Source organism: Gopherus evgoodei, chromosome 12 (assembly GCF_007399415.2).
Source record: "Gopherus evgoodei ecotype Sinaloan lineage chromosome 12, rGopEvg1_v1.p, whole genome shotgun sequence".
Lineage (NCBI taxonomy): Eukaryota > Metazoa > Chordata > Testudines > Testudinidae > Gopherus > Gopherus evgoodei.
The window spans coordinates 9,656,928-9,683,466 of NC_044333.1; the positions used below are offsets into that span (position 1 = coordinate 9,656,928).

General features: G+C 43.8%; 1 protein-coding gene across 1 annotated transcript; it reads right to left on the minus strand.

Moving 5' to 3' along the window:
• Nucleotides 1-424: 424 nt before the first annotated feature.
• Nucleotides 425-19,790, minus strand: B3GNT9 (UDP-GlcNAc:betaGal beta-1,3-N-acetylglucosaminyltransferase 9). The gene is given in 3 exon segments (XM_030581431.1): nt 425-3,829; nt 3,832-3,933; nt 19,504-19,790. Coding segments are annotated over 2 exon segments (1,275 nt in total). The 5' UTR covers nt 3,866-3,933; nt 19,504-19,790; the 3' UTR covers nt 425-2,588.
• Between the last annotated feature and the right edge of the window lie 6,749 nt (nt 19,791-26,539).

Consider the following 26,539-nt stretch of genomic DNA (forward strand, 5'->3'; position numbering starts at 1 on the left):
CTCCTTATAATTCTGCCTCCATCATATTAGGGGGCAGGGTTTACATTGAATCGAATGGATTCTGTGCCACTACATTACAAGTGGGCTGCAGCTACGGAAACCGTGTATGAGAGGAAGGATACAGTCTACTTCTGCACCCTAGCTTGAAGGAAAGGACTGCTGGACCCTGACTAATTATGTGGTAAGAAATCATGAGGTAAGCTAAGCACAATTTTCTTTTGTAAGCATGAAAAACTGCCATTGGAAAAAATTCGCTGTGGTATCCAAGACCACTAACAACGTCGTCAGGTTCTTTCTCTGCTCAGAAATGCAAGCGTGTATTAGTTTTACTAAACCACACACCCCATATTCATTTTGATAAGTGGACATGCACATCCATATACTGTCTTTTAATTGCAATAGAAATAATTGCCCAACTAGCAAACTGATCACCACATAAAGCATTTCTGTACGGTTCATCAAATACATGCATATGGCACGTTTACCACCCTCGTGTGATGGTTTTCCAGCCAAGACTGGGACTGATTTCCAGTCTCTGCAGAACTACCGTATATTTCATCAATGTTTTTTGTGTGAACACTTTTTATACAGAAGGTATTTATTCCCAGAATTGCCAACATATCACAGAAACAGAAGGATCATAATATCATCCACAGTTGACAATTCTCCTGAAAGTAGATAAGGTCCCTTTCTAACCAAGAGATAACACATCACTGCACTTCATCAATAAGTGCTACAGCGCATCAATAAAGGTTAACGGACTCCCTCCCCTCCAACTGTGCAGCAGAGTGAAAGTTAGAATTGAGACCATGGTATAGCAAATGCAAAAACAAAAAAAAAGCTGGTACTGTGCACTATCCTGCAGCTGTGAAAGGGACCTATGAGATAGGCCCCAAATCAGGAAAAACAGCCCTCTGCAGGACAGTCCTTACACATCGGCTTAAAGTCAATGGGATTTGAGCACGTTCTTAAATTCTCTCCTCAATAAGGGTGGATTTAAGTATATGCTTAAGGCTTAGACTCAGATCGTGAAAGGTATTTAGGGGCCTCACTTCCATTGATTTCAAAGAGTTAGGTCCCTAAATTAACAATCATAGTCTCAGCTTTTCAGCTGTGCATCGGGGCCTATAACTTCCTGGATCAAAAGGCCTTTCCTAATCCTCTTTAAGAGATTCACTTCCTACTTGTGCTGGCCAGTGAGTACTTATTTTTAAGGTTACCTGTGATAAGAAAATAAAATGCTTTAAGTGCTAAAATGCTGTCCAAGCTGTGTTGAATCAAGCAATCCAGCGATCCTCTCCAAACGTCTAAATGCTTATTCAAAAACTTTGAATGATAAATTGAATGTTACCTAATGGCAGAAAGTTGTTTGTTTTTGTTTACTTGTGTTTTGCTGCAATGTCCTGAAGAGCTTTTATTTCAAAGCCTTTGTGTCTGAAGGATATTTTCTCCCTCCAGTGTCTGAGAATGCCCAGCTACTTCTCATATTTGACTGTGTTCAATACACTAAAGGCCTGAATCTCTATAAACTAGTCCCGTATGTCAGTAATTTCTTCCAGATCAAAGAGCACAGCGAGAGACACATGGGGCAGAAGTATGCATTTGCCATTGCTCTGCTCGCCAGCAGAGGTCTGACATGGGGGATCTGGACCATCAAGGTGAGAAGATGATCAGCTGTTGTCAGATGATTTTCAGCTTCCATTGACTGTAAATCAATTTACATCATAAATAGTTGAAAGCTGCCATGAACCCGCCCAACTTGTATCCTGACTCAGCATCAGTTTAGCAGGAGTTTGACTGGAGTGTTGCTATGAATGAGACATCAGTACATAGGGAGGGGCAACAATGAAACTTCTTATCCTCACCTTCAAGGCCCTTCACAGCTCTGACCCTTCCTACTTACCTGCAGGTCTCTGATCATGTTGCCCCCTCACCCATTCTCTGGTCTGCCGGCAAAGCCCGCTTCCAATTTCATCTCCTCTCCTTCTCCCATTCTGCATAGAGCCCCCTCCCTGAATTAATCCATAATGCCACTGCCCTCTTCTCCTTCACCACCCACCTCTGTTGTAACACCTCCAAGGAGCCAGCTGATGGTGGTTTGGTTTGTGCATCAGTTGGGGAGAGCTGATTTTCTGTATTTTAGCTACTGCACAATTTGGTGGTTCTTGCTGGCTCTCTGTAATCCCAGACCTATGTAGCAATGATTTTTTTTTATCTTCACGATCCTTGTCCTCATCTCCCCCTTTACCCTGCTCCTTTTATGTCACATTCACTTATCATATTAAATCTCAAATTAGATTATAATCTCTTTGGGGCTATCTTTTACTGTATGTTGTATAGCAGACTAGTCCTAGCTGGGGGTCTTTAAACTCTACTGCAATACTAATAAATAACAATAAATTAAATCTAGTTTTGTGAATTATTTGGAATCAGGTTAAGGGGAAAAATCCTACTGCATATAGTGTGTGCAGATGTGGAATTCTGGCAAATGTCTGCAATAGGGTGGCCTTGTCTCCTAATAGTTTGTGAGATGCGCTAAATCAGCATGTTGGGTTGCAGCCCCCCAAGGTTCTTCTGAGCTTCGTTCATCACCTACTTCTGCCATGCTTAGCCTGCTTTATCAGAAGGCTGCTGTCCGTCATTGCTTCAGGTTTTTTCCTTTTCCACTGGAAACGCTTCTTCACCTGCTTCTTCTGGGTGCAGGAAAGCCGTGGGCTGTGAAGCAGATTCCACATTAGCCAGATTTCGGCTACTTTTAGACTGTGGACTACCATGAGATCTTTGTAAAAGCAGGGGTCAAACGTCTGCAGGTGTGGGGCAGCTGAGGGTTTCACGATGCCAAACGTCTTGAATCCTTCATGCAAAACAGGTTTGAGATTGATTCTCTGCAAGCACATACCCAAAAAGACATCGTCAATGGGGAAGAGCTCCACCTCTTTGCAAGCCTGGAAGAGCTTTTTCATGGTGCTGCTGGACAATAAGAAGCCCCCTCCCCCTGCATAGAGTGGGTATGTGCCTAGCCCATACATCGTTTCTGGGATGTAGTATTTACTCTTCTGCACCCGGATTGGGTGAGCATTGTAGATGATGTCCCCAACAAAGAGGTCTTCTGCAGGGTCATGTCTCTCGAGGAAGTCAATGATGTTCTCCACATTGACAAAAACGTCAGCATCCCCTTTAAAAATGAACTTCACACTGGAACAAAACTCGTCAGCCCAGTTCAGGAAGTGGATCTCTTTCAAGGTCAGATTGAAGAAAGTATCCAGAAAGTCCCAGAGTAAAATATCCTGGTACATCAGACTCTCCTGATGGACAAGAATCTCCCATGTTGCAAGTGCCGTCTTGTTCTTTGGTATTCCCAGGAGGAAAACTCTTTGAACCTGCACCCCGTTCACCAAACCCTCCCTGCCCCAGGTCTTACGGACGATCTCACGTCTGTCAAAGTCCTCAACCACCGATTTGATGGCTATAAGCAGGAAGGGACCTTCGGGTGTTCTCAGGCATTTCTTGGGCTGGTTAATGAGAAGATCAAAGTTCCGATTGTCCTTGTTTAGAAGGTAGCGCTTGAAGTCGAAGGCAGAATGAGCCAGCGGTGGAGGAGTGGTAGTTTGGGCCTTTTTACTTGCCACCTCTGCATCTTTAGCGATAGAAATGATTCTGGGTCGGCCAAATGTCACCTCCGCTTGAGGATGCCACTTGGGGGCTTCGGGTCCTGGGAAGATCCTCTGCGTTGGGGAAGGTTTCTTGTGCGTTTGCTCCTTGTTTCCTGTTGGGGAAGTATGCTCCAACTGGGAATAGAGTAAAGAGCAAAGCACTACCACCAGGAAAGGGTGCAGATTGCATCCCCTTTGAGCTGAACTCTCATTGTCTCCACACTTCTTGTAAGGAGTGTTAAAAGCTGTGCCTGGTGAACTGCTCAAAACCCACGTCCATCTGCAAATAAACACATCATACATCAGTGCAGAGCACTTAACATCTTCAAAGCACTCTGGTAAAATATTAATTCAATAATCACAAGACACCCGGGAGGGAGGTATTAATGTTCTTGTTTTACCAGTGGCAATGCTGAGAGCCATTAAGTGCTTTACCAAGAGCTAGACAGCAAACCAGTAACTGAGCCAGAAGTTGAACTCAAGAGGGTCTGACTGCCAGTCATTTGCTCTGACCTCTAGACCATGTTGCTGTTCAAGTTACCTATGGGAAACCCAACTTTTCCTCTGATACATGATTGATTCATGCCCCTCCAAAACCACAAAAGATCTTGCCATTGTGTCCTGGAAGAACAGAAAGCAAAACTATGATCAAAACCATTCTTCTTGTCTCCTATAAATAAAACCCTTGATAATATTAAGTGGCTTCTTTAGTTCTTAAGTCCCCTCCATGTCATTCAAAAGCAAAGACACAAATCTGGCAGCTGAAGGCAGCTTGAGGGCTTCAGCCCTGGGTGGTGGGGCTCAGATTTTGGCTTTGGCTTCAGCCCCAGCAAGTCTAATGCCAGCCCTGGCGGCCTCATTAAAACAGAGTCGTGACCCACTCTGGGGTCCCGACTCTCAGTCTGAGAACCGCTCTTCTATTCAGTTAGATTAGTAACTAAACTGCAAGAAGAAAAATAAGAGTTACAAGGATGCAGAAAGCAATATCTAAATATAGTCCAGGGAAAGAATTGGTCATGTGTCTATAGCTGGAACAGACACAGATCCTTTTTCACTGCAGTACATATAGCCACATTGTTTCCCACAGTGGCTAAATAACTAAGTGGAACAGAAGCAAATTGATGGCGAGAGTTGTTCCAACTTATCCTTAGGAGCAATTAGTTCCCTTTCTCCCCGGAGAAGGGTGTATCTATTTATTTAAGCCCTACACACCCAGGGGGAAGTGGTGATCAGAATCTGAGAACTATCTACACCAGTGGGATTTTTTAAAAGATCATTATGATTGATACACACACTTTCACTCACACACACACAATATTAAAGTGATATCTGATTACAAATCCTGTAGTTGCCATAATTTACATTCATAGATTTTTAAGGCCAGAAGGTACCATTATGAATGATCATCTAGTCTGACCTTCTGCTTAACCAAAAATTGATGCCTGCGGGATCCCTCTAGAAACACACCCGCTCAATGATGATTCCCCATTTAACATTATATTTTGAGACCTCTCAGTTAGCCAGTTCTTAGTCCGTTTAGTGTTTGCCATGCTAATTTTGTCTCATTCTAGTTCCTTAATCAGAATGTTGTGCATACCAAGTCAAATGTCTTACAGAAGTCTATTACGTCAACATTATCTTTTATCAACCAAACTTGTAAGCGGATCAAAAACAAATATCAATTTCATATGACAAGATTTATTTTCCACACACCCAACTAGACATCTGCAAAGTGCTCTGTGTGGGGCGAAACCTGAAATACAATTGGAAGCTGCAGCTGGTGCAGAAAGCCACAGCCCATTTGTCACCCTGACACTGGTGATCTCACTGTCAACGTGTTACTCTAGTGCTCTGAGGTCTGCACTGGCTTCCTCTGGGTTTCCAAGGACAGTTTAAGGTGCCGGTGCTGACATCTAAGCCTTGAAGGTGCTTAGGCATTGCTACCTATTTTAAAAAAGATTTAGGCTCCAAAGTGCCTAAACCTCATTGACTGCCAATGGGATTTAAGCTCCAAAACTACTGACTTTAGAATGAGTTAAGGCTGTTAAGTGCCTTTCAGGATTGGTCCCTCTATGAGAAAATCCAAGATATATTGGCAAATGATTATGTATCTCAGATCAAGTTAAAAGCTGGCAGTGTTTTTCATAAAATCCCGTCTCCTTCCCCATTTGAGAGAGGATTTTTTTTCTTTTGTGTAAATGTCTGATCTTACATCAGCTTTCAGATTCCAGATGATAATTAAGAACTTTGGATAAAAAGCTGGCTTTTTACTGCATTTAATTTTATCGACTAGGAGTTGGAATAAAATGTGTGTGTCATGAAGCTAGAAATTTCCATGACTTACAGATTTATCCTGCCAAAACTGTGGAGTCTGGCAATAGAATCCTTGTGAAGGAGCCAAAAAAAAATCCTGGATTGTTACATGCATGGGCTGATGGCCCAATCCTTCTCTGTGTTTTCATTTACTGAAGGAAAGGACTCTGAGATACAGCAATATAATGCTCCAATAAAACAGATTAATGCTGAATATAAACTTCTAATTTAAAAGGAATTGCTAGCCCTGATCCTATATCAAATTAGATGGACCTTTGTGTTAATATTGGATATTTTTACAGCACTCATCCTGGCCTTGGCTATTAGCCAGGAGTCAGCTCTGTTTGAATTTGTCAGTGTGGGAAAAGCTCTCTAGGTCCTGTTACTGAACTTGGCCAACAAGATGCTGATGAGTCCCGCAGATCCCTTTATATTTCTTGAGTATTCATCACCAGTCAGCATCAGGAAAAACTAGGGTGATATCAAAGCAAGCAGAAAAGCTCTACCCCTTGGTACATAGGCCTGCAGCAAGAGCGTGGCTGTGGGGTAACGGACTTCATAGTGCAATGTGCTTCCATGTTGGAAGAGCAGGTTTTGCTCTCTGGGCGCAGCCTCTCACTCCTGGGACTAGCTGAAGCTGGTAGGTTCAAGCTATGACAGCAGGGATGGTTTTGTATCACTCAGGCTGCTCTGCCAACAAAACCAGACCCCTCCAGCCCTCTGTGGCTAGTTGGATAAGATAGAGAAGCCTGAGGGTTCATTGCCAAGTTCTGCCCAGTCAGATTTCTTGCAACCCTTCTTCCCCAAAGTGAATGTGAAATCTTGAAATAGATGGTTGGGGGTCCCACCAGACAGGCTGTTGGACCTACAGCACCCCTACCACTGCTGTGAAAAAGGCAGGGCAAGGATACCTCCTTGCCCGCCCTCTTGTTGCCCCTCGGGTGGCATTGGAAGAGAATCAGCAGATCTGGTGTAGGATTTCTCGATGGCATCTCGGGGCATTTGTTTAAATGGTGTGGGGTTGGCTGTATTTCCTGCAACCAGGGAAGTGTGTTGCCTATTGAGGTGAAATCTTAGCGCCCCCCAACCCCCCAAAATCAATGACAAAACTTTCATTGACTTCTGTGAGGCCTAGATTTCACCCTGGGAGCGCAAACTCAAGGTATAACCCTGAGGTTGGATGGTTTACGACAACTGCTGGGGAGAGTTGCTTTTCTTGCCAGAGCCAGTCACTAGGCCAGCAGCTTGTTGGCAAAAGGCATAGATGGCAATGGAGACCTGGGCCTCTGGAGTTGAGGGAGAGGACTGTACAGGTGATCTCAGAAACTCTGCCATTCCTTAGGTCAAATGATGCAAGAAGCCACAGGATTCCAGAGGTGAACCAGTAGCTGGGAGGGGTGACAGAGCATCGAGCTTCCCCCGAGACGCAAGGGGGCTGGATGAGTTACATGGCCTTTGCTTGAATAGCAGTGAAATCAGTCTCCAGGACATCTAGCCAGCTTTGCTAGTCCAAGAGACAGAGGAGTAGGGTCTATAGAACACAACAGTCAACCCCAGTGCGAAGAGAGAATGGGAAAACCATCTAAGTGTTTGCATCAGGGGCATTTTAAAGAGCTGAGACTGGAGAGGGACGTGCATGAAGAATGATGAAGATAGAAGAAATTGAAATAATAGAATCACAGAGATGTGGGGCTGGAAGGGACCTTGAGAAATCAAGTCCAGCCCCTGTGCAGAGGCGGGACCAAGTAAACCTAATCAGTGGTTCTCAACCAGAGGTACACAGAGCTCTTCCAAGGGGTACGTCAACTCATCTAGATATTTGCCTAGTTTTACAACAGGCAGCATAAAGAGCACCGGCAAAGTCAGTACAAACTAAAATTTCATTCAGACAATGGCTTGTTTATACCGCTCTATATACTATACACCGAGATGTAAGTACAATATCTATATCCCAATCGATTTATGTTATAATTATATGGTAAAAAGGAGAAAGAGAAGCAATTTTTCAGTAATAGTGTGGCTGTGACATTTCTGTATTTTTATGTCTGATTTTTTAAGCAAGTAGTTTTGAAGTGAGGTGTAATTTGGGGGTATGCAAGACAAATCAGACTCCTGAAAGGGGGAAAGGTGGAGAGACAATGACAGACCATTCCTGACATGCATTTATCCAACCTGTTCTTAAAAAGACAAATGATTCTACCTCCATTGGAAGCCTATTCCAGAGCTTAACTACCCTTAGAGTTGGAAAGTTTTTCGTAATATCAAACACAAATCTCCCTTGCTGCAGATTAAGCCCATTACGTCTTGTCCTACCTTCAGTGGGCATGGAGAACAATTGATCAGAGTCCTCTTTATAACAGTCCTTAACATATCTGAAGACTTACCAGGTTCCCCCTCAGTCATCGTTTTCTCAAGACTAAACATGCCCCTTTGTTAACCCATTCCTCATAGGTCAGGTTTTCTAAACCTTTTTATCATTTCTGCTGGTCTCTGCTGGACTCTCCAAAATGTCCACATCTTTTCCAAAGTGTGGCGCTCAGAAAGGACACAAGACACAGCACGCCAGCTGAGGCCTCACCAGTGCTGAATACAGCAGGACATTTACCTCCCAAGTCTTATATACATCACTGCTACTAATGCACCCTGGAATGATATTAGCCTGTTTCACAACTGCATTACATTGTTGACTAGTATTCAATATGTGATCCACTGTCACCCCCAAATCCTTTTCAGCAGTACTACCACCTGGCCAGCTATTCCCTATTTTGTAGTGGTGCATTTGATTTTTCCTTCCTAAGTGAAGTACTTTGCATTTATCTTTATTTAATTTCATCTGGTTTAATTCAGACCAATTCTCCAATATATCAAGGTGGTTTTGAATTCTAATCCTGTTCACAAAATGTCTGCAACCTCTACCAGCTTGGTGTTATCTGCAAATTTTATAAGCAAACTCTCCACTCCATTGCTCAAGTCATTAAAGAAAACATTGACTAGTACTCAACCCAGGTCTGGCCCCTGCAAGACCCTACGAGATACATCCTTCCAGCTAGACAGCGAACCATTGATATCCACTTTTTGAGTATGGCCTTTCAACCAGTTGTGCACCCACATTATAGTGAATTAAGCTAGACCACATTTCCCTACTTTGCTTCTGAGAACATTAGATGAGACTGTGTCAAAAGACTTACTAAAATAAAGACATATCATATCTACTGTTTCCTCCTTATCCACTAGGCTAGTAACCCTGTCAAAGAAGGAAATTAGGTTGACCTGGCATGATTTGTTCTTGACAAGTCCATGCTGGCTTTTCTTTATCACTCTGTTATCCTCTAGCTGCTTACAAACTGATTGTTTAATAATTTTTTCCAATATCTTTCCAGGTATTGAAATTAGGTTGACTGGTCTATAATTCCAGGGTCCTCTTTGTTCCCTATTTTAAAAACAGGGTGCTATGTTTGCCCTGCTCCTCTCCTCTGGGACCTCACCCATCCTCAATTATTTCTTGAAGATAATTATGAATGATTTGGAGATGGCTTCAGCTAGTTCTTTAATTACCCTCGGATGAATTTCACCAGGCCCTGCAACTTGAATACATCTAACTTATCTAAATATTCCTTAAGCTGTTCTTTTCCTTATAGAGGAGGCTTCTCTTTTAACCCTCAGTACCCCCTACTGAGCCCATCCTAGTCTCCTCTGAGTCTCCAAAGCCTCTGGTCGTGGTGGGAGTGCTGTACTCCGATAGCTCCCTGGATCTACAGCAGAGCTTTGCAGTGCCACTGATTGTCAACTTCTTTCTCCTCCTACTTGGAATAGAGGAAGATGCTGCAGGTCAAATGGAGGCACTGGGCCTCATAGTCACGAAGACACTAATACTGTGGAGAAAGCTAGAACTTGCACTGGAGGCCCAGAATAAGCACCTGGAATGCCACACCAGATGTACTGCTACCGCAGGGAGTTTGTGGGCATGGGTTAGTACGAAATCGGCCTGCTTGGTTCCCTGCCTGTTGCCAGCTTGCAGGCTATGAAGCTGCTGCCTAGGAAGTCAGAGTTGTTTGTAGAGGTTTCTCTTGGCAGGTGATTTGTATGAATTACCTAGTTGATTCAGCTGTGTGCCCAGCTACACAGAGGCTACTGTCATCCACCCTTCACTGCTAGGTCCTCCAACAAGGAAAAGAATATGCTACTCTGATGCATGTTGTATATATCTGCACAGGGGCAGATTAACCCTGGGCTTCCAGCAGGCTGGAAAGTGTGCTGCTAAGCACAGTGGTGTGCAGCCTGGCCAGGGCCGTCCTTAGCCATAGGTAGAACAGGCAGCCGCCTAGGGCACCACTAGGTCTGGGGGCACCGCTCTGCTGGGAGCCTGGACAGACGGGAAGCAGTGGAACATGTAAGAGCAGGGCTGCTGGGTCCTAGAGAGAGTTGAATGCAGCACAGTCTAAGGGAGAGGATTGGCTGCTGAGGTCTCTGGGAAGAGGTGAGGGAAGGAACTCACCTGTAGGGTGACCAGATGTCCCAATTTTATAGGGACAGTCCCGATTTTGGGGTCTTTTTCTTATATAGGCTTCTATTCCCCCCCACCCCCGTCCCGGATTTTCACACTTGCTGTATGGTCACCCTAAGTGGTGGTAATTGGTACCTATATAAGACAAAGCCCCAAATATCAGGACTGGCCCTATAAAATCAGGACATCTGGATCTGGACACCCTAGCTGGAAAGCGCGTCTCTCCCCTGGGCTGGAACTGATCATTTCATCCAGGGGGAGCTGCACTGGACAGGATGAGCTGCTGTGGCTTCATGGGTGCCACGTCCCTGAGATCAGATGCTCTGCTAATTTCACCATGGTCAGTTGGGCTGGCAGTGGTGCCCATTGGCATGTGATTGGACCTGAGGGTTTGCTGCTGCTGTTGCCACTCTGCAGCCCAAGAGGTGGAATTTGGGGTCCTGCAGTTTTCCACCTATCTCCTCCTCTACTGCAGCTGTTGGACCAGCAGGCTGGGGGGTTAGCCAAGCATGAAAGCAGTACTGTGTTTCATTTAGATTGTCATTTAACAAATTTGGTCCCCAAAAATGCTTGTTAACAATCCTGAATTCAATTTCAATATTTTTTTAATCAATATCTTAGCTAAAAACAGAAAATTAAGTTGACAATTATTTGTGACAAGTTTGGTATGGGGAAGGGAGTGGGCCAGTTTTCATCAAAGAAACAAAAAATGTTGACTGACTTTCCTATAGCCCTGTTACTGCTAAATAGAGCCCTCCAACAACTATAATATGCTCATCTCCTCACTAATGTATAGAGCAGGGGTCGGCAACCTACGGCACATGTGCGGCACGCGAGCTGATTTTTGATGGCATGCAACGGCAGGCTGAGCGGCTGAGCCCACCACTGCTCTGGGGTTCCGGCAGCTGCCCCATTGCCACCCGGGGTCCTGGCCGCTGGACCCACTCAACACCCACTGCTGGCCTGGGGACCCCCAAGGAACCCCAGGCTGGCAGCAGGCCAAGAAGGCCAGCGGCTGAGACCCTGGCTGAGCCACTCAACCCGCTGTCGGCCTGGGGTTCCATTCACTCAGCTGGTAGCGGGCTGAGCAGGACTAAATTCAACGAAATAGGAAAACAAGAGCAACTAATGACAAAGTGCAAGAACCTAGAGCAGTGGTCCCCAACCTTTTTCGTCTGGTGCCTGCCAGACAAAGGACCATGGCAGTGGACGAGCATCCGCCAAAATGCCACCGAAATTCGGCGGCATTTCAGCGGCGACGCCTCTGGATGACGCTGCTTATTGGCAGCAAGCGGCGTCATCCAGAGGCATCGCCGCCAAAATGCCACCGAATTTTGCTGGCATTTCAGCAGATGCTTGTCCGCCGGCCAGTACGCAGGTGCACTGAGAGGCCCCTGCAGGCGCCATGGCACCCCTGGGCACTGCCCTGGGGACCCCTGACCTGGAAAGCCTCCTGAAGCATGGCGATCGTTTTGATTTAAATGGACTTGAACTGTATGAAGAATTGAGTATACTGTCATCCATGTTGCCACATGCAAAATCGATGATGGACATTGTACAGTTTACTCATACCAGCAAACTTGTTGACATATATCCTAATGTGTACATTGCCACTCGTATTCTACTGACAATTCCTGTAACAGTAGCATCAGGAGAATGGAGTTTCTCAAAACTAAAACTCATTAAAAACTATCTCCGCTCTACAAGGAGTCAGGAACACTTGACTCGTCTTGCTATTCTTGCAATCGAACAAGACATCACTTTGTCTTTGTCATACGATGACACTATTCCTGATTTTGCAGCCAAAAAAGCCAGAAAGATTGCTTTTAAATAAAAACAAATCCTTGTTTCAATACCTCTTCATGGAAATTTCCAATAAAATGTTGACAAATTAAAAAAAAATTATATTATTTGCATCATTCTGTCAAATCAGAATTTTTTCTATAGTGCTACTTCTTTAGTGCTAGTCCATCAGCATTACAGTGTGCTTAACGACGTTAAACTGGTCTTAATAACATGCATGTGGCAAGTTTTCCACTAGTGTAAGCTTATGTTTGTGTTGCTAAGAGCAAGACAGGCACTGGGGCACCAGATTAATAATCCCACCTAGGGCACCATAAATCCTAAGGACGGCCCTGAGCCTGGCTTTAGGAAGGGACCACTGCTGCTTTGGTGGGTCCTAGGCACTGGTGCGTCTTAATTTCCTTCTAAGATTTCTAAGCAAAGCATGCATTGTTTTACAGCACATTAAACTCTGAGAGAATCAGGCTGCATTGTTTATTGTAGCATTACATTAAAACCAGCCAGAAATGCATCCACTGGTTAGTCTCGTTCCCCTTAAGCAGCAAAGCAAAAAGCAGAACGCATGAGAGTCTGTCCCTCCACCACAAAGGGGTGGAAGAAAGTAACCCTCCTTCTCAAAGAATGGAAATACCAATAGGAGGAATTACTTCAAGCACGTTAATAAACAGCCCTGTCCAGATCCAGATGTGTAGTGGAGTTGTACTGCTGTAACTTTGTGCACTGGATGCATGGGTTCTAGTCCTGGCTCTCCCACAGATCTGCTGGGTGACCCTGAGCAAGTCGTGTGCCCTCTCGGTGTTTCACTTTCCCCCGCCTGTAAAATGGGGATAACGAGAATTATCTGCCTGTTAAAGCAGGCTGAGAATGAAAGTGCTGATTATTGTTTTGTTCACCACTTTGTGTTTGCTTTAAAAGGGACCTTCCAGCTGCTAAAAGGATTGCATGTTTCTCTCATCTCAGTGCAGCAACCTGTGAGCTCTTTTGGAACTTCTGCTAAAACGCTGTTCTGTTGCTCTCTAGCAATTCTCGTTCCGTTCACTGACACTCCCTAGGCTTCTTTCAAAGGTAAACGAGGAGAGAAAAGAGGAAGCTGAATTTTTACCAGGGACAAAATGCCTCCTTTCACAACACAGAGCAGGATCCTGGCCCATTCGACACTGGAACCAGCTCGCCCACCACTGAAAGTGAAGATCTGGAAAAGTCTCCATGGTAAGCTTTCTGGGCAATACCTGTACTCCAGTCATGATTACTATTCCACCATGTTTCTGTTATCTCTATAATATCTGGTTATGTTGGGCCCAAATCTGTTTAAAACAAACAAAATCTTCCTACAAATAAGGAACAACAGAGACCAATGTAGATTTTTATTGTGAACTGGAAGCCAGAGACTTTTTTTAAAGCAGAGAATCAGGATTTTTTTTCATTTATTTCCAGGAAGATTCTGTCTAGCCAGCCCAAGGGTCAGAGAGCTTGGTTCTGTGCCCTGCTAACCTGGGCATGAGCAGACTATGATCAGACAGAGCATCCTAGGACTAGGTTCCAGAAAGCTTCTATCTCTTTTCAAGTGGGTGGAGTGACACGGGGGAAGGGTGGCAGGATGCTGCATCCAAGAGAGACATGATAAGCTTGTCTCCAGTTGTGCTGCATTCTATGCTGGAAGGGAGAGAGGAGAGAGTGGTTGTGCTACTGTGTTGGCACAAGCATGTGTCAAAGCAGTGACTGCTCTGTCCCCATGCACTCTGTAACAGTGGTTTCTCCTTTGCTCTACATCACCTGGCCAGGATTCAGTCTCTCAGCCCCATACCTTCCTGAGTGCAGAGTCTGTTTACTCAAACTGTGAGCAATCTCACCTGATGTGACTCTTGGACAGGTTTCAAGTCATGCTTTATTTGCACAGTATGAGAAATTTGGGGGGGTTGGAAAAGTTCCTTGCAGGAGCCAGTCTCGTTGATTTTAAAACAGCAGGTTATTCAATTCTCCTTCCACCAACATCACATCCTCCCTTCCCTCCGCTCCCTTCACTCAGAATAACTATAAATAGATAAAAGGCTTGCCAGAAATAAGAACAAGCCATGGAACTATGCAACATTTCCCAGAACAGGCTGGATGGAGCCTCGCTCTGGAGCCAGAGATTCGAAGGCCAGAAGGGACCATTGTGATGATTTAGTCTGACTCTGGCCATAGAACTGCCCCAGAATAATTCCTAGAGCAGAGCTTTTAGGGAAACCTCCCATCTTTATTTCAAAATTGTCATGGAGAATTCACCATGACCCTTGGTAAATTGCTCCAATGGTTAATTACTCTCACTATTAAAAATTTACACCTTATTTCCAGTCTGAATTTTCCTAGCTTCAACTTCCAGCCATGAGGATCAAGCCATACCTTTATTGGCTCGATTGAAGAGCTCATTATTTAATTATTAGTTCCTCATCTAGATATTCATGAATGTAATCAAATCACCCCTTCACTGTGTCTTTGTTAAACTAAATAGATTGAACTCCTTGAGTCTCACTATAAAGCATGTTTTCAAATCCGTTAATCTTTCTCATGGGTTTCCTCTGAACCCTCTCCAATTTATCAATATTCTTCTTGAATTGTGGACCCCAGAACTGGATACAGTATTCCAGCAGTGGTTGTACCAGTGCCAGATATAGAAGTAAAATAACCTTTCTACTCCTACTTGAGATTCTCTTGTTTATACCTCCTGGGATCACATTAGTTCTTTTGGCCATAGCATCACACTTGGCAGCTCATGTTCAGCTGAGTAGCCGCCATGACCCCCAAATCTTTTTCTGAGTCTCAGCTTCCCAGGATAGAGCCCCTCATTCTGTTTCCAAATGTATGTTTACATTTAGCCGTATGAAGATGCATAGTGTTTGCGCCCAGTTTACCAAGTGATCTAGACTGCTCGAATCAGTGACCTTTCCTCTTCGTTATTTACCACCCCTCCCCCAATTTTGTGTAATCTGCAAACTTTATCAATAATGTTTGTTTTCTTTCAGGTCATTGATAAAGGTGTGAAATAGTGTAGAGCCAAGACCTGTCCCTGTGGTACTTCACTGAAAAACCTCCCTCTCGATGATTCCCTGGTTTGCCTGTTGACACCTCTGAATTAACCAGATTCCCCTTCCACACTGTCAGACCACCTCATCAGCCCTGTCACCAGCCTTTATAGTTCACACCCAACCTCGGTTTCCCCATCAACCATTGCTTCAATTCTTACCAGCAATGCCCCACAGGTGGCGTTGTTCTTCACAAGTCTTTATACCTCCATACCTCCTCACCCAAACATCCCCTCCGAGAAAAGCTTTGGGCTCCTTAGTCCTACTGGGACAGATAAGAACCCAGGAGGGTATTCCCTTGTAACCTAGTAGACAGACTTTTCATGCCATGGATGAACATAGCCATCCCATGGATCAACATAGCCATCCTTTCCCCTCCCCTTGCATTTCCAGTCTGAGGAAAGCATCGTGGCTTGGTTGAGGGAGCAACCTGAGAAGAAAAGAGGGGGGAAAAACAACACTGGTGTGATCGACACTGAGTAAGTTCAGAACAGAAGAATGAGAGAGAAACCATTCCCTCAAAAACTCCTTCCTCAACTATGTATCAGTCACCTTCTGGGGAGCAGATCAGTATAACTATGTCCTGTACCTTGAGCCCACTCTCTGATTAGACTTAAGCCTTGTCTACTCAGAGGCCACGTCTACACTACCCGCCGGATCAGCGGGTAGTAATCGATCTATCAGGGATCAATTTATCACGTCTCGTCTAGATGCAATAAATCGATCCCTGAATCGACACCCGTACTCCACCTCGGCAGGAGTAATAAGCGGAGTCGATGGGGGAGCTGCAGCAGTCGACTCGCCGCCCTGAGGATGGCCAGGTAAGTCGAACTAAGATACTTCAACTTCAGCTACGCGAATAGCATAGCTGAAGTTGCGTATCTTAACTCGATTTCCCCCCCACCCCCAATGTAGGCCAGCCCAGACAGTCGCACTGATTAAGTTAGTTCTCACCCAGTAGAGACCCGTGTGTGGACATGCCTGTTAGGGAGCTGGTTTGGTTTACGTTAAATAGATTCCTACTGGATTCTGAATTGACTTAAGCTAAACCGCAATAATCCTGGTTTACACTGAGATAAGAGAGTTAGTAAATAGCCTGGTTCACACAGGTTTCACTACATTGTTTTTAAATCACACATTAGTTCCATTAGTGTAGTTTTGTCATCTGGATGAGGCCCATGTTTGGTCCCTTCAGAGCAGCTCTAGTTCTCAGCACAGTATTAATTCTGACATGAGTAGCTGAAACGTCTTTGGCAGGAGCAGATTTTAACTATATAATGCCAGTACACTTTTTTAAAAGAAAATTGATTCCATTTCTGGCCTTGACTCTCACATGCCTAGTCCCAGTATTTATTGGGTTTCTTCAGGCAGAGTCACAAACCTCATCAAAGTTTATAACACAAATGGCTGTGGTGCCATGAGGACTTCTCTACGTGCATGAAAGGGCGCCTCGGAAAGAGGTCTAATTTGAAGTTATACCATTACAAAGCAAAGCACTGTGGTTTGATCTCAGCTCAGTTAGGAACGAGATGCTTTGTAATACAGCCCGTTGGGAAGCCAGGCAAATGTTGTATGAAGCCCTGGCAAAGGAAGCCACAAAAACAACCAGCAAACTAATTTATTAAAAAAACAGCCTCAGGAAGGTCCCTAGAAGTTTATAAATCCATAAACAAACTTTGAAAATGTGCTTTGTTTAGCTGAACAGCTTTAAGCAGTTTTTCCAGTAAGCCTGGAGCCTTATCCAAAGCCCCTGGAACTCAGCGGAAAGTCTCCCATTTACTTTAGTGGGCTTTGATCAGCTCCTAGCATGATGGTCCATGAACAGATCTCCTAGGTGCTACCACAGTACAAATAATGAGTACTACTATAGTACTAGCCATGGGCACTGCTATGGCAGATAGTACTGGCATTGTGCTGTTACTATTAAGCCCCATGTGTGAGCAGGCCGGACATTTTAAGCCTTCGGCCATGAAAGGAGATGTGGTTTGTCCAGGGTGACCCTTCTGCAGAGCTCTGGACCTTTAAAATGTACAGCTGTGGTTATTGATATTTACTATCGGTTTTGCTGTGACACCTAGAGATCATGGGGCTAGGTACTGTATATACACAGAGCAAAGAGATGGTGCCTGCCCCAAAGACCTTACAAAACCCCTGTGTGAGCCGCCTCTCATTCTAGCACGCTTTAACTGACATAGTCAAGATTATTGCAGGACGGGATGCTACAATTCTCATTAGTTTGTCCATTGGCACTAATCCTATGAAGTACAATTAATCCCATTAGTTTTCAAGCCGGTTTCTTCCTTTTTCTGGTGAGTCAGATTTCATCACAGAGCCCCTCATTTCACTTATCAGTTTTATTAGCCATTCCTTTTTAATCCCACCGATACACACCTTAGATTTTGAGAAAAGCTCTAAAACGGTTTCGGAAGCTAGCTGGGTACCTTTCGGAGGCAGAGCTATCTGGCTATCTGTTTGTAGTTTCCAAATGCTGTATTCAATCAACTTATCAAATGCAAAAACTGGAAAGCAGTTGCTACCTCCAGAGAAGTTTTCTGATTGCAAAATATTGTAAAATAAACCCAAAATTAAATGGGGAAAAAAACCCAAGCTGTTGGGCCCAACCCTGGAGCCCTGGATCTGCATTTGCTGAGTGCCCATGACTCCCACTGAAACTACCACAATTCAAGGTGCTTGCAAGGGATTGGTCTCACACGGATTGGCCTTGTCTGAGTGAGGGTTACAGGATCGGGTGCTATTTCTGTGTCTCTGACATGCATTCACAGGCCTTGGTCCGTAGGGGCTATTACAGTATTTCACCACGCCCTGAGCAGCAGGTGCTGCCGGCCTGCCCCACTGCATGAGGAGAGATTGTGCCTCTGAGGAGGCAGCGAAAGGTACCCCCTGGGTTTTTGTGTTTGAGACTGTTTCTTTTTCGTTTGGTGGAGGGCCACCCCTTAGGCTGACCCTCAGGGACTAAGGGAGCACAGAAAGGGGAAGGCAAGCCCCTGAGTGGGGCTGATTACCCCAGGCTCACCATCGCCAGGGGCGGAAATGCTAAATCTGGTGAAATGAAGGAGGTGCCTTGCCACACAGCTTAATATGGAATTAGAAGCCTGCCTTTAGCTTCCTGTTTTTGAAAACTTTGACCCACATGCCCCCTAAGCTCCAGAATAATGCTACAGCCTTTATAGGATAGTGAACATAAGTGTAGGAGTTTTCCTGATACTCAGAATAAGGGACAACATCTTTTAAACCTCTGTTTCTGCCCCAACAATCTGTGTCACTTGCTTTCTTTCCTTCTCCCTGTTCCTCCGATCCCCCATGAAATGATAAATCTGGCTTCTTTTGATGATCTGCCATTGGTGAACAGCAACTAAAATTCATTTAAGTTTCTCGCATTAGCATCTTCCATAACGATCTACAATGCTATTACAATTTGTGCTGCAAATATTGCAATGTCCCTAAATACATATATAATAGTACTTTACTCTGGGAGTATGCCCCATCAGTTGGAATGGGATGCTCATGAAGTAAAATACAGTGTGAGTAACAGTATCACAGTCTGACAAAAAAAGCTATTTAAATAGTCGTATGTGACATTCTGTTAAATTCTAATGAACTATATATAATATATATATATATATATATATATATATATATACATATATAATTTTTTTTTTTTTACAGTGATACACAGTTTGCAAAATTATGTGTACATGGATTGAGCTCCACAGATTACACCATTGGAAACTCTGGTGAAGAGGACTGCATAAAAATTGTGAGTGCAACCCAAAAAAGAAGGTCTTGTAAGCATAACATGCCCATATTTTCACACGATTACGTTCAGAATGTAACAGCCCTTCTGGCAACTCTAAGACTCCCCGTAAAGAAGACCTAATGTCTTGCCTAAAAAACATCTAAAAAAATGCAAAGAAGATGCTGTTGTGAAGTAAAGCACAAGCCTATGCAAAGCTGGCCAGAGACAGTTCATTTTAACTGGCTCTGCTGCATATTAAAATGAGCTGCATAGCTTCTTTCATAAACCACTGCGGGAACAAAAAACTGTAGGACTGACTAAAATAAAAGCTTGACTATAAGAGAGTTTCCAGTTAGCATTGCCTTTAGTATAACATGTCCCCCTGATCAATCATAAATACTAGATACTTACATCCAATTTGATAGTGTAGATCCTGTGTCCCCTCAGCAACGTTTCATCAGTGGGTTGCCAAGTAGGCACATCTGGAGACAGTTAGTGGAGACATTCCTTAGTCTCTAACTGAAACTGAGGAAATCCTTGCCGAGCAAAGCAGTGCTGAGTCTCCTGCATTTGGGGGCATTTTTGTTGCGGAAGCCACCGAAATTCCTCCATGCATGTATGTGTGCAAATGTGGCTCGTGACAACACTCTACGTCTCTTCTTTCCAAACACTTTCTTACTGTAGTGGTGAAAGGGGCAACTGCATTAGGGAAAGGAGCTCAGTTTTCCAAGTGCTTGTCATGTGATTTAGGCAGATGTCTCAGCACACAGGCTCTGGGAAGTTAGAGAGAGCTCTGAGTGCAGATGTTTGCTGGCACTGAAAAGGGGTTGGCTGCTTGACTGTAAATACAGTGATAGATCACACAGCCTGTGTCAGGTCTGGAAGGCATTCCACATATGTTTCTTAGAACAATAGTGTTAATGCCTCATATAAAAGGGGCAGAAAATGTAAATTGCTGGGGATTAAAACATGGTACCAGAGTAGTGATTTCTTATTACCACTGAAAGAGCAGCAGAGAGTCCTGTGGCACCTTATAGACTAACAGACGTTTTGGAGCATGAGTTTTCTTGGGTGAATACCCACTTCATCAGATGCATGTAGTGGAAATTTCCAGGGGCAGGTATATATATGCAGGCAAGCTAGAGATAATGAGGTAGTGCAATCAGGGAGGATGAGGCCGTGTTCTAGCAGTTGAGGTGTGAAAACCAAAGGAGGAGAAACTGGTTCTGGAATTGGCAAGCCATTCACAGTCTTTGTTTAATCCTGAGCTGATGGTGTCAAATTTGCAGATGAACTGAAGCTCAGCAGTTTCTCTTTGAAGTCTGGTCCTAATGGTTTTTAAACGGACACAAATCAGATATTAGGAATGGCAATATACAAAAACCTGTAGGAGAACACTTCAACCTCCCTGGCCACACTATAGCAGACCTTAAGGTGGCCATCCTGCAGCAAAAAAACTTCAGGACCAGACTTCAAAGAGAAACGGCTGAGCTTCAGTTCATCTGCAAATTTGACACCATCAGCTCAGGATTAAACAAAGACTGTGAATGGCTTGCCAATTCCAGAACCAGTTTCTCCTCCTTTGGTTTTCACACCTCAACTGCTAGAACAGGGCCTCATCCTCCTTGATTGAACTACCTCATTATCTCTAGCTTGCCTGCATATATATACCTGCCCCTGGAAATTTTCATTACATGCATCTGACGAAGTGGGTATTCACCCACGAAAGCTCATGCTCCAATACGTCTGTTAGTCTATAAGGTGCCACAGGACTCTTTGCTGCTTTTACAGATCCAGACTAACACGGCTACCCCTCTGATACTTATTATCACTTAATTCTTCCCTCTGTGCTCAAGTCAAGTGAAGTGTTTACTGAACACCGGGTCTGGTAAAAAAAAAACGCAATTATTTTCCATGAAAATCTTGAAGGCAACAAAGCCGTGTTCAGGTTGTTCAATATTTTTCACAGACTTTTATTTTTTTTGTCCAAATATTTTTGTATAGAATTTCTAACTTAAAATTTTCATTTAGAGTCAAGTGGATTCAAGTGAAAAAGGTAAAAAAAATGATGTTTGGTTTTGGTTTCTCTCTTAGGAAAAAAAAATCTGGGGGACTAAATTGAATGAGGGACCAAAAAACATGGTTTTTTCCCTTTTGATTTGAATCAAATGGAATTAAAATAAAAACATTAATTTAGAATGGCATCTACATTCAAGTAGTTACTGGTTTGCTGAATAGCCATGGGCGAGTTATAGTGCCTCCTTGTGCCTCAGTTTCCCCATCTGTAAAATGGGGATCAGAATACTGACTTCCTGTGTGGAGTGCGTTGAGATTTACTGATGAAAAGTGCTGTAGAAGAGTTAGGGAGTATGAGAAGTATTTATTAGTAGAATTACTTTTTCATTTTTGACAAAACGGAAAATTTTAAATGATACAATTTAAAAAAAAATGTTCATATTGTCCAAAAAAAGCAAATTTTTGGTAAAAAAAATAATGATTTTAACCAAAGCATTTTCACCAGCAATACTGACTACACAGGTGTGTAAGTGATATATCATAAATTTTTCTACTATGGGCAGGTGCAACTGAGCAACTTCAGCTAATATTTAGTCCCTTGAAACAGAACAGCTTATTAACAAGTAATGTGACCAACACACCCCTCCCCCAGCCTTTAGCATTACTGGCCTTATTCTTTCCCCATGGAAATCAATGGAAATCTTCCCACTGATCCCAGTGGGAGCCGAACTGAGCTGTGAATCAGAGACAGGGCTGTGCCTAATTTTCATTTTGCCCCAGGGGATATAGACAGCCATGCTGGGAGTCTGCCCTGGAGTCTGATACCTGGCTGGATACTGCATTGCGCTTCCAGCCTGAAGCCAGCCACTTCTGGAAGGAGGCAGTACCTTCCACACAGAGAAGCAGCTCCCTAGGTCTGCTGTTACTTTTACAATGCTCCCTCTGGGCCCCAGCCACCCAGAGTGGATGTGGAAGCATGCTGTAGACTCACTGTTCCTCCCCTCCTGTGAGTTTTGGGGCCTCCCTGTCCCTTTGCTTCCTTCTGCAGGATGAAGATAAACAGGGAGCCTCCTAAGTCATACCTCTCCTCTGTGGGTAGTTGCTGCTGCTGTTTTGAGACCCATGCAGTAGGGACTGGAAGGTAAGGAGAGGAACAGTGGCCAGGGTGGACCCCTCTCTCCTGACACTGCTACCTATTCATTGTTTTGATGTGTCTATATTCTTCAGCTGTTTCTTGTCACGTGCTCTGAGGCAGAGACTGTCATATTTCTGTAATGTGAGCATATAGCTTCTAGCAGCATGGGGGCCTCAATCAGGGCCGTCCTTAGGATTTATGGGGCCCTAGGCAGTATTATTAAACTGGTGCCCCTATGCCGGATGGCAGCCCAAGCTCACAGCCTGGTGGGGGAGGGGGAGGAGGGACTTGACAGCAAAGGATAATGAGATGCCCAGCCTGCCTCATGGTGGCGGAGAGTCACAGTTCCCCGCAGAGACTTCCATGCACTCTCCCTCATGCAGAATGGACATGAAGAAAGTACCTAATTAAAAGCACTAAAATTTGGGAATAAAAAATGTCAGTCACAGGTTTTTTGATATGCCCTGAAGTTTGTCAGAGATTTATTTGCAAAAACTTCATAGTAAGGGTGTCAGCTGTCCTGCTGAATACAACATTACATATAATGGAATACATGATGCAGCTCTTCTCTGTTTTACATTTTCTTCATCAGTATTTCTAAATTGAATTTATATTTTAAATGTACTCAAATCTTAAACCAGTATTCCAGATTACTACATATTTAACTCACTGAAACAAAGACATTCTTTTAAATTAATCAGAGAGGTTTAGTGTGTTCATAACAATGTTCATTGCTTTTAGAAAAAGGGAACAGTAATTTACTTTGTGTGATCTCCATAACTAGATACATGGTTATGAAATTTCACCAACTTTAAAAAAATATGTTTCCAAAGATTTTAGGTATAACAAGGATTTTGTCTTACTAAGGTACTGATTTTGCTGGAGGGTTCTTTTAAAACTAGTTTGTCGGATAGTCAGAAGTAAAGAAAGGGAACTCTTTGTCCAGCTATCTGGAAGGGAAGGACTGTTGTCCCTTTAAGGGCTCTCTTCAGTGGGGAGTGGGGGGTGAGGTGGTGAAGGGATGGACAGGAAGACTTGGAAGCACTTTTTTTTTAACTATAGTAATTAAAATGTGTATTTTAGATAAAGGAGGTCTTTTGAAGGATTTATTTAAAAAACTGTGTGTGAAGATCCACACATATAAGGCTAAAGATGATTGTGCATCTAAAACTCTATGCAAGCATTTTTTACAAATGTGATTTTATAATCTTCACCAGCTCACTAATGAAATATTTTTAAAGCAAATTTTAAACTAAGGTCCTGTAGACTGACATGTTCTGTGTAAATATTACATTAATGCACAACTGTTTTTGTCAGTAAAGTCAGAAACTGACAGTATAAAAATTTATTTGGGCATAAGCTTTCGTGGACATCTGATGAAATGGGTTCTAGTCCACAAAAGCTTATGCCCAAATAATTTGTTAGTCTTTGAGGTGACACAAGGACTCTTTTGCTGATACAGATTAACAGGACTACCACTCTGAAACCTGTCAGTATATACCTTGGGGTTGGCAAATGCCTGTTAAATGGCTTTATTACCCCTTGAATGTCTCTTTAACAGTTTCAATGTTTTGCTAATAGGTCTGGCAGGCTGGAGGTTTTTTCACTTTTAACTACTAGATTCTCTCCCAAGGAAGACTCACCAGGCTAGAGCAGCCATCTGTGGGAGCCTGCAGGAAGGGTCAAAACAGGGATAGGAAAACAAGAGGGTGGACACTAAGACCCAGTGGTGCCCCAAATTTTCAGGTGCCCTACGCAGCTGCCTATGTTGCCTATGCCTAAGGACGGCCCTGGCCTCAATCTCAGCTAGAGGATCTCAGTGCTACTGCGGTACAGATAATTAATAGTACATGGCTTTTCCGAGGCGTCCTGCAGATGGAAGACCCAGAGGAGCATTGCCTATTGGCCAAAGGGGCAATAGATCCACCCAGAGCTTTTGATAGACAAAGGAATTTTGCAGAGCTCAGTTACTCAGCACATGGCGAGTGTGCTAACATTGACATACTGCTGGACTTGTTTAGAGGTGTCACTGGAATTGTTAGGTAATAAAGCAAGTCCTTACTCACCTCTCCAGCACCTGAGTTCGTGCGGGAGGCTATGGGCACACAATTCTGTCAGAGACCAGACACAAATGCGTTGATCAACGGGCTCACACTAACCCAAAAGCTTTAGAATAAGTGTGGCCCCTTTATTAGGGGTGAGCATCAATATTTATACACAGAAGTAAACAAAGTGATTAATAAAAGATAATGGTCATGCATAATCAATCAAGATTTTACAGGAAAAGCAAGTTTAACAAGTAAATGCATAGAGATAAAGGCTAATGGCTACTTGATAAAGGGGGTGTCATGAGTAGTTTGCAGGTCAGTGCTTTGTTCGATAAAGGGTTCAGAAAGGATTATGCAGAGACGGCCAGTCTGGGTGTGTTTTGGCTCCAAAGTTCACCAAAAGTTTAGACCCAATATTCCTCCATTTGTAGCTTTGAGATAACTATTAATCAAAAAGCTACACCCTATTTTAAGATCTCAAGGGCCGCTTGGCAATTTTAGCCTGGGCCAATTTGAAGAGAGTAAGGCTTTTAGCTGAAGTGGGAAAAGAATAAACTGACTTACATGAGTTTATGAGGGAGGGGACACACTGAATACAGCAACACAGTATTATAAGGACTACTATGGCCCCAACAACACCCACCAAGAGGTTTTTAACCCACCCAAGTCCGGGCAGCCAATTCCATAAGGCTCCCCACCAATCATAAGGTGGCTGGCCAGAGGAGTAGTTTTTAGCCATTTCCCTTAGGTGTTTGGTACGTTGAAAAGTGTCAGAGTAGGTGTTATTTACAAAAACACAGCATTTTTTATTTATGAGGGCGCAAGTTCCTCCCTGGGCTGCTAACATCATATCTAAAGCCATTCTGTTTTGCAAAGCTAACTGGCGCAGCTGGGACATTTTCCCGGCCTGATTTTCAAATAGGGTTGCAGTTTTATTGGTCAAAGATTCTAATAGTCCCTGTAGACGGATGATAGCACCCTTCAAGCTAGTGTGACCAGCCCACCGCTGCCAGGACAAACCATCACGGAGATTAATATCTCTGTCAGTTTCACGAATGTTACGAACGTGGGGAAAATGAGGGGGAGTGAGGGAGATGCGAGAAGGCGGTGCTAGCCATGCCAAATAACATGACCCTGCCCAATCAGGGGAGAGAAAATAATAAGCCTTGGGCCCGCACACCCAGTATGTTCCATATAATGCGTTTTGGGTATTCCATTTTTCAAAGTAGGAGGTAACCCACCACCCGGTGTACCACTGTTCCCCTGGTAACGCAGAGGGGTCGTTGTGTGAACTGCAGAGGCACAATTTGGTAGTGTGGTCCTCAAAGGGCAGTGTAGTACTGCTTGAGCAGTTGTAGAAGGCAACTGTGTATCCTTTAACAATTAGTTGGACACCCTCTGAGCAGGGCTTTTTAAAAACTGACTCTGAAAACCTGCCCCTCCATGAAAAAGTTGAAAAGGTTGGATCGGGGTGAGGGATCCACATATGGGATAAGTGGGATGCGCAAGGCTTGAAGCCAAGATTTTTACTAAAGGCGGTGCCATTAAAATATATGTTGCATTTACTTGTTCCCACAAAAGTTGACCCTTTTTCTTTAACAAAACACAGTGATCCTGTTTGATTGGTTACCCTGAGATATTTGTTAATTAGCACTTCTGTTTTGTCCCATGTAAGATTGGGTTGGACTGGATCTTTTATTCTAGTCGGTGGCATCCAAGTCATATTAGCAGTGGTTAGGGGAATGGGTGTGAAGGGGAGTCCCTGTGCTGCATTTACTGGAAATTGAGTACATACCCAGCAATTACTTCTATTTTCTAAAATACGAGTTTTAACCTCGTGGGAATATCTAATAAAAGCATTATCTTCATAAGCAGAAAATAAACTAAAAAAGCATAAAAAACATACAGTTGTCAGAATAAAGGGTCCTCTCATTTTTTCCGAGTTAATTTAAGTCTAATGTCTGAGAGAGGTAAGCTGGTCCACTGGTCGAAGGCAGTGTCCTCAGTGGTGACAAGAGCTGCTGGTCCATCACTGTGGTCCACTACGGCTGGCTTGACGTGGGAGTGGTGGATCCAAGATTTGCGTCCTTTCAGGAACACTGCAGTCTGGGTTGTCAAAAGAACCTGGTGGGGTCCAGTAAACCTTGGCTGGAGGGTGTCGTCACGAAGGAACTTTTTGGCCCAGACCAAGTCCCCTGGTTGGAACGGGTGGATTTGTTCCTCCAGCGGCACGGTCTGGGAAAACTGC